The sequence below is a fragment of the Eschscholzia californica genome, unplaced genomic scaffold (genome assembly GCF_041429995.1).
Source record: "Eschscholzia californica isolate CP2 unplaced genomic scaffold, dmEscCali1.0.p SCAF_2, whole genome shotgun sequence".
Taxonomy (NCBI): Eukaryota; Viridiplantae; Streptophyta; class Magnoliopsida; order Ranunculales; family Papaveraceae; genus Eschscholzia; species Eschscholzia californica.
In genome coordinates this window covers 6,720,163-6,728,516 of record NW_028238309.1, presented here as the reverse complement: position 1 = coordinate 6,728,516, position 8,354 = coordinate 6,720,163, and the positions used below count along the sequence as shown (strand labels likewise).

Sequence of the window (8,354 nt, the reverse complement as noted above, 5' to 3'; positions counted from 1 at the left end):
TATCACACAACTACAAAATAGTAGTTTCCATCCAATACGGTGGATCTTTACCGCCTCAATCAACACCGGCTAACAATATTCAGTCAAAGAAGTCTATAAAAGGTAACGAGTTTGTTTCGAAGCAGACAAGCAACGACTACACCTCCAAAATTCGGGTTCACTCAATACTAAATCATTTAACTGCAAAGGAAATCTGACTGCCCTGAGCACCGGAGAGGTTTCCGAGTTCCTTACAGGTTTGCCCCCAAATCGAGAGGAGCAAAGTGGCATTCAGCGTAACAGTCTCAACATCTTGAGTGGTAGTGGAATGAAAATTTTTCACATCACCAAGTATCAAACTTAGATTCTTTGAGCGTAATCTTAAAATAACATAAATAACACCAAAAGAACAAACATCAGAAGAAACAACAAATTAAAAGATAACTCGCATTAAGGTAAGAAGAACTTGAGCGACTGTCCCTATCATCGAAAGCACGAAATGTTTTACAGTATGTGCGATTTTCAAATCTATTTTGGTCCAGATTTTTTTTTCCAATGATATAGCAACGAAGAATATTTGGCATAATAGAAGAAGAAGAAGAAGAAGTTTTAGTTTTGCAAACCAAGCTTGCAACTTACATTCTGCAGCCCGAGTTTGCAACTTACATTCTGCAGTCTGGGTTTGCAAGATTTACAAACCCAGTTGGCAGAAAAATGAAAAAAAAAACACGTAGCTTTTTCTGAGGATTTTTTTCGAAAAAGAAATATTGAAAATGGATCTTGTTAAAAAGACATCAAAAATCTATTATATATATATGTGTGTGTGTGTGTGTGTGTGTGTGTGTGTGTGTGTGTGTGTGTGTGTGTGTGTGTGTGTGTGTGTTTGATCGAAATCTAACATCTAATTAGAAAGTTATATGTGTTTAAATTTCAAGAGAAAATGAAAAAAATGGTCGCGCCTTTGTGGAATAAAGAATAATCTCCGGGGAATAAATTCCATAGGGAATCCATGTTTTTCTGTACATTCTCAGGGCCATATTTTATTTTAGTCCAAAAATTCACTTGATCAAACATTGTCCCCTAATCTTCATCTTCTTTATTACCTTCACCACCACAACTTCACACCACCACCATCCCGGCCATGACCATTCTGGCCACCACCATTGCACTTCTTCTTTTCCCTCTCTTCTCCCCTCTAACTCATTGTTACTCTTTCTATCTCTTGTTTCTTTTGTTTTCTCTCTTTCTCTCCCTCTCGTTCTCATTATCTCTTTGTCGTTCTCACTCTAGATCTCTCCTATCTTTCATTATAGATCACTCTTATTATTTCCTTAGTTATAGGCACATCTCTCTCTCACTATCTAAATCTTTCTCGCAGTCTTTCTTTCTCTTTCTTGTAGTCTCTCTCTTTCTTTGTCTGTATAGATCTTACTGTGGAAATTACAAAGTTTGTGGTCACGAAACGATTTGTAGCCACGAAATGGTCATGGCCACGAAACGTCTTGTGGCCGAATAATGGTCATGACCACAAAATATTTTGTCGCCACGAAATCCTCGAGGAAGGTCTCACCAGAAACCCTCATCGTTGTTAGGTTCCGACAAAGGAAACACTTCCCTTTGTTAGAACGGTGTATGTGTGAGAGAGGGAGAGAAACAATGAGAGATCGATTGAGAAACAGTGAAAGATTGAGAGAGAAACAATGAAAGATTAAGAGTGAAATAGTGAAAGATAGAGAGACATAGAAAGTGAAATAGAGAGAAATAGACAATGAGGAATCGAGAGATAGTGACTAAGAAAAGAGAGGGAAAGAATAAGAGGGTAAGAGAGAGATGGTGAGAGACAGTGGGAGAGAGAGAGAGAGAGAGAAAGATAGATAGAGAAAGAGAAAGATAGATAGAGAAAGAGAAAGATAGATAGAGAGAGAGAGAGATAAGAAGAGAGATGATGAACATTAAGGGGCAATGTTTGATCAAATAAATTTTTTACTAAAAAAATATGTCCATGATTCAATATTGACTAAATTTTTATTCCGTAGAAAATAATTTTTATTCCCCAAATGCGCGGCCGAAAAAATAGTTAAACAGAAAAGTGATTAGTCTTTATAAATATTTTGACCTAAATAATAGTTATGAAATGTTTTTTTGACCTATTCTGAATATTATTTTAACTCAAATAGCTAAAACTCCATCTACATGACAGAGGTTGTTGAGTTTGAGCTTCCTTAATCTATAAGAGCATCTCCAATGCAAGACTCAATCTTAAAAATGCTACCTAGGGTTTTAGAGTTTTAAAATAAAATTAAAAAATTAAAAAAAAAAAAAAAAAAAAAAAAAAAACTCTCCAATGCAAAACTCAATTGACATCATGTGGAAGCATATAATTTTGAGATGTCTTAATTACAAACTCTATTTTTGATATCTCATTTGAGTATTTTTAAGAGCATCCCGAATGCAAACACTCAAAAAAAACTCAATTAATTCAATGTGTCAAGTATGAATTGAGATCTTCTTTCCTAGGTGGCACAATTGAGATACTCAATTCAAAATCCTTCTCCAATGCAACAATCAAAAAACTCAATATTCACTTTTAGATTTACTCTTGGTTTTTATTTTAATATATAAAATGATGATGTGGGATAATAGAGCTACAACAATAAATGTTGAGATTCAATTTGAGTGTTGTATTGGAAAGTGTTTTTTTTGCTAAAAACTCAAGTAATCCTAGGTGCCCAATTGAGTTTTTCAATTTGAGTGTTGCATTGGAGATGCTCTAAGTATCCTAATCATCAAATTTTGTTTTAGGACAATGTACGGTAAGACTCCAGAGTTTTTCCTTTTTTTTAGAAACCTCTCCAATGCAAAACTCAATTGAGATCACGTGGAAGCATATAATTTTGAGATGTCTTAATTACAAACTCTACTTTTGAGATATCATTTGAATATCTTAAGTATCCTAGTCATCAAATTTTATTTTAGGACCAATACAATTTTTTTCTCTCTCAACGACTATTTCTTTTTAAATTTATGTATACCGTGTTTAACTATACAAGTGTTTCGGTAAGACTTAATGCAAAACTCAATTGAGATCACGTGGAAGCATATAATTTTGAGATGTCTTAATTACGAACTCTACTTTTGAGATATCATTTGAGTATCTTAAGTATCCTAGTCATCAAATTTTATTTTAGGACCAATACAAAATTTTTTTTATCTCAACGACTATTTCTTTTTAAATTTATGTGTACCGTGTTTAACTATAAAAGTGTTTCGGTAAGACTTAATGCAAAACTCAATTGAGATCACGTGTCATCAAACTTTATTCAGGACCAATACAATGTTTTTCTCTCTCAACCACTATTTCTTTTTAAATTTATGTGTACCTTGGTTAACTATATAAGTGTTTTTGAGCGTTGCATTGGAGGGGGAATTAAATAAGAGATTCAATTTACACGCAGGAAAAATAATCACAACTGAGACTCAACACAAATCAATTTGAGTGTATTTTCTAGTTTTGCATTGGATTATCTGAATAATAAATCTCAAAAGAAAATATCAGGATGCCTTTCTTATGGAGAAAAAGTCTATAATCGCAAAATTACTAGTCTATAATCAAAACCATTCATCAGAACAAATTGGAGACTGGCTTTAGTATGGAACCCTAAAGAAAAGAATTGTCATGGTAGAAGCTGCACGTTGCAAAGATTGTATTCGTTTAGAAACTTCACTCGTGTGTTTGTCACTCGTGTGTTTGTCGGAGTAAATTTCAACCATCTCTAGGACTATTGCCTTCTTGAGTACAATATCCAGAATCGCGACCACATCACAATTTTCTGAACGCATAGGCTGCCGAGAAAAAATCTCAAATTTCTTTAGGTTATATAACATCCGTTGTGACGAGAAAGGTACTCGGTTACTTGAGTCGGCTGGGTTACTAGAGTCGGCTTCTAATAGATCCATAGATATAGTTGATCGTATATCCACTACAAGTTCCTCTATATTAGGAGAACTCTCAAGCAAGTATGCTATGGCATTGACACAATCTCTTGTCAACCATGTTGTCAACTTCAAACGTTTCAAGTTATGAAACATCAATCCAGTTCCTTGTAATAAGTTATTAGGAGCTTCTACTAAGAGTAGATGAGTGAACAAAGCTGATAAACTTAGAGTTTCCACGTTACCAAATGCTCTAAGTAGTTTAATCATCTCTTTTGCATACGAGTTTTTCGCCACTTTATCAAACTTGGAATGTTTTTCAAAGAGATCAATTCTAGCTTTAACTAAACAAGGAAAACTACCAATATCAAAGCCTTTCCATGCAAACCCTTCACAACTGAATGATGTGAGATTCGGAGCATATAACTCAATCATATATTTATTTTTGTCGTCCATAAAATGTAATTTCAAATCCTTAAGTTGTGGAGAAGAAATGCCAATGTTGGTGTAGTTAGGGTTGCAGTAGGACATAGACAATGACTCGAGAAGAGGACAACGCGATATGATTTTCTTAATAACATCACCAACACCACATAATTCAACTCCGCGAAGACTTAGTTTTTCAAGTCTAGGGAAACTCATTGAATCAGGTATGTGTAACTTACGAGAATAACAGTACTGAATCCTGAAGTTAAATTCTAATATTCTCAATGATTTAAAATCAAAAGGTAAATGAATTCTTAAACGACCTCCAATAATATATAGTTCTTGAATGTTTCTTGTAATTGCAGCTTCAATCCATTTAACAAGACTCTTTCTTTTAACATCAGAAGGACCTTTGTGATGAATAGAATGAAAATCAGAAGGAAGTGTGAGATGAAAAGTATGAATATCAGAAGTGTGAGACAATAATACCTTACTCACAAAATCTTCAAATTTCCTTTCCTTGTCAAGATCAGTAAGGTCGAATTTTAGAAAAGGGTTAGATTTCCAGACATCTTTCCATCTTCTTGATAAAACGCTGGTTTGGATTATTTCTTTCAATTCAAGAAAAGAGAGAACTTGATGAAGAACATTATCTGGTAACTTACTTATTTTATCTTTTTTGTTCATCTTTTCTTTCTTTTTTTGGAATTCTAGGGTTTGCATTTTTTTTTTTTTTTTTTGATTGACAATTCTAGGGTTTGCATTAACATGCTTAAATAGACAAGTAGAGTCCCAAAACCCTAGTTACACAATGTCGGTCTAAAAAAAGGCCATATCTAACAAATGGGCCTCATGACAGACAAATACACCCCCTTTACCGTTTCAACGTCTCGTGAATTATCTCTATGAAAAAGCCCAAAATCCAAATCCAATTGAGACCTAACGCCCATTTGGTTCCGCTTAAGCTTGTTTTAAGTGTTCATTCGAAATTTTATATGTTCGGTACGAAAAATCTGCAACTTATTATTTTAAGTGTTTTCACAAAATAAACTAAAATATTTGTTTGACCAATTAACAGGCAATTGTTTTCACGCAAATTTTTATTCTATTATTTTAAATAATGATCAGTTATGTTTACGTAAAATTCTGGCTCGCCCTTTGATTAAAAATTTGTATATGCATAATATTATATAATGTATCGGGTTAATAATCAAATCTTTTATTATCGTGCTTATAATAAAATCGCTATCTATAGGTCCAAATTCTGGATCTACCATTGGCTATCCATATGGCAGTTTAAAATATCTTGAAAGAAACTTCTCCAGAGAAAGAAATTCAGAGTGGCTAAATAATGTTTATCATAAAAAAAAGGTCGAATAATGTTTATCACAAAAAAAAAAGGTCGAGGCTTTAGAAAAACAAGAAAAAAAATTGAGATACAAAATTTTAAACGGAAATTGTAGGTTTTGTTAAATTTTCCGAGACAATAGAACTTCATCTTCTTCCTTATCTCCTCTCATCTCCTGGCACCATATCCGGACACCACCTCCAACCACTACCATCTCTCTCTCTCTTTGTTTTGGAGAAAAAGACCCAAACCCTTCGTCAGGACACACGAAGAGACATAGAAAGGGGGTTCTCTCTCTGTTCTGGAGCAGAAGACCCAATCCCTTCGTCGGGACAGATGAAGAGACATAGAAAGGGGATGGGGGAAGGGAATGAGAGAGGAAAAGGAGAGAGATCACTGTAAAATATTGCTTGTGGTGACGTCCACAAATCGTTTCATGGACCAGCACGCTACGACATAAAGCAACCAGCTTCGCAACAAGAGCGAAGCGAGCCACGCTAGTAGCGCGCATCCGTTTTTCAGTTAGCTTCAAAAAAATCGTAGCGCGCTAGCTGCAATCTTTCTAAAGCGCTAACGCGCAACGTTTCTCCTTCGTACTATCGTGGGCCATCACACACAAGCGTTCCCTGAAGGTCGAATGTCGTCCCTAATATGTTTTGGGGACGAAATCGACTCAGTCACGCGTACCCGTCACGACAGTAAGAGAAAGAGTTCGGGACGATTTGTTTCGCCCAAATTACGTATTAGAGACAAACTAAGGGGATGATCTCTTATAGTAATCAAAAGTCCACAGATGCATAGAAAGAACGATGGTGGGATTTGGAAAAACAAAAGAGAAAAAAAATAGTAGTTTGTACTCAGCGAATTTTTCTTGGGCCACCAAAACGGTGGCCTAAATAAATGACTAGAAAATCCAACTTTAAGACACAGAGGGATGATTGTCAACGTCCTAAAAACATTTGAAAAAGAAAGGCTGAGGTATAAAAGTCGTGGACGGCAGGATTCGAACCTGCGCGGGCAGAGCCCACATGATTTCTAGTCATGCCCGATAACCACTCCGGCACGTCCACTGTACATGTCTTTGTAATCTCCTGTCAACTAATTATAGATGTTCAACAGCTCATATAGAATACACAACCACCATGGCCTTAAATTTAGAACTCTAGGTTGAGGACTTGCTCGCATTGCTAGCCAAGATATCAGTTTACGCCTACTCCGAAAGGATAATTATAATGATCGATTTGTGTCATTATCTTTCCAATAAGAGTAATTTTCATATGGTTCTTTGGTTTATGATCAGTTTCCTGTCTGACCTCATTTCTTTACGAAAATACAAAAAATTGTTTTGTTTTGTTATTTCAATACATTGACTATGAAGTTAGATTTCTGCTTTTCAAAATTATCTCTCTTTAATTATCTGTCGTTGTCTAGTAACTTAATAAGTGCAAAAATCAAACACCCTCTACGTCATCATCCTAGAGTTCTAGTTGAGGAAGGAGGAATCACAATAGTTGTATTTTTTTTCTTTTTAGAAATTGACTTGCGATCAACGATAATCATTACATTTGGGATTGATACGTCAAAGATGTGATAAGTTGGATAACCGCCTATTCAAACTCTTACAAGACCGGGCCTATAGCCCAACTAAACTGTAGCGTAAAGCCCAACTGCATTATTTATACCTAATAATCCCAATTCAAATAACTAAAGATTTCACCTTCTCCGGGATTCGAACTTGGAACCCATGGGCAACCAACTGTTGACGAATCACAATAGTTGTTAAAGCTTGAACCAGTATACAAGAACTGGGTGGGTCGTTGGACTTGCCAACATCGATCGTTAAGAAATGAACCATTACAAAATGAGAGTTAAAATAGAGATATTTATATACACCGCAGTTTTTTGTTATTTATATTGTAGATTATATACACGACACCCAAACTGTGTATGTACACAGTGCGATGTTAAATACATCAGACTTCCAGAATTTTCTCGTCGGTCGCTCTCACTTGACATCACCATGGTCATCAACCGCAACATTTCCACCACGAAACAGAATACCATACCACCATCACCACTACCACCGGAGATGAGAGAGGTGGGGAGATGGAGAGGTGTGTGTTGGAGTTTAGAAAAGATTTGCCGGCGCAGGTTCGAATCCTGCCGTTCACGCTTTTTCATCAAACTTTCAGTGAAGTGACTTGTTGTGCTTTCTGGTTTATTTTAGATGAGAACAAATATTATAACCACTCCAAATGTCTTCTTTCAGCAGGTTTTCTCAAGCTCTTGTAAACTACTGTATCCATAGCCCCAGTTTGTCACCAAATAATTCTTTTTATTTGGAAAAACTATAAGATCCTATTGTAGTAGTCCTACATCTCTAGGGAGAGAGGCTGGAACATCGGTTACAAGTGTTCGCTCAAACTTAGTAAGTGTAGAGGTTTTTGTGGATCTTGGAGTCTTCGCCGAAAATAAAATCTCGCACCAATAGACTTGAGTCGGAATGTCTAAAGTGGAGACAATATTGATAATTGCTAAGGCTTCGGATGTCACACTTACTAATCTGACGCTTCAAAATCCCACCTTGTGGATGAAATCCTAATTTAAGCTAATACACTAAGCTTAAAATACGAGTGTGCGACAGAACACCTTTTTTTAATAATGTGTC

At 35.6% G+C, this 8,354-nt stretch overlaps 1 protein-coding gene and 1 non-coding gene across 2 annotated transcripts; both read right to left on the bottom strand.

Moving 5' to 3' along the window:
* Positions 1-3,456: 3,456 nt before the first annotated feature.
* Positions 3,457-5,079, bottom strand: LOC147555734 (putative F-box protein At1g49610). Its single transcript, XM_086663301.1, has one exon. It carries the CDS (start codon positions 5,059-5,061, stop codon positions 3,625-3,627), a length of 1,437 nt encoding a protein of 478 aa, XP_086519427.1. The 5' UTR covers positions 5,062-5,079; the 3' UTR covers positions 3,457-3,624.
* Positions 5,080-6,674: 1,595 nt separating this feature from the next.
* On the bottom strand, positions 6,675-6,756 carry TRNAS-AGA (transfer RNA serine (anticodon AGA)). The gene has a single exon. It is a non-coding gene; the product is annotated as a tRNA-Ser (tRNA).
* Between the last annotated feature and the right edge of the window lie 1,598 nt (positions 6,757-8,354).

Excerpts from the sequence above, each read along its gene's own strand:
- LOC147555734 (XM_086663301.1), bottom strand. The coding sequence starts at position 5,061 with ATGCAAACCCTAGAATTCCAAAAAAAGAAAGAAAAGATGAACAAAAAA.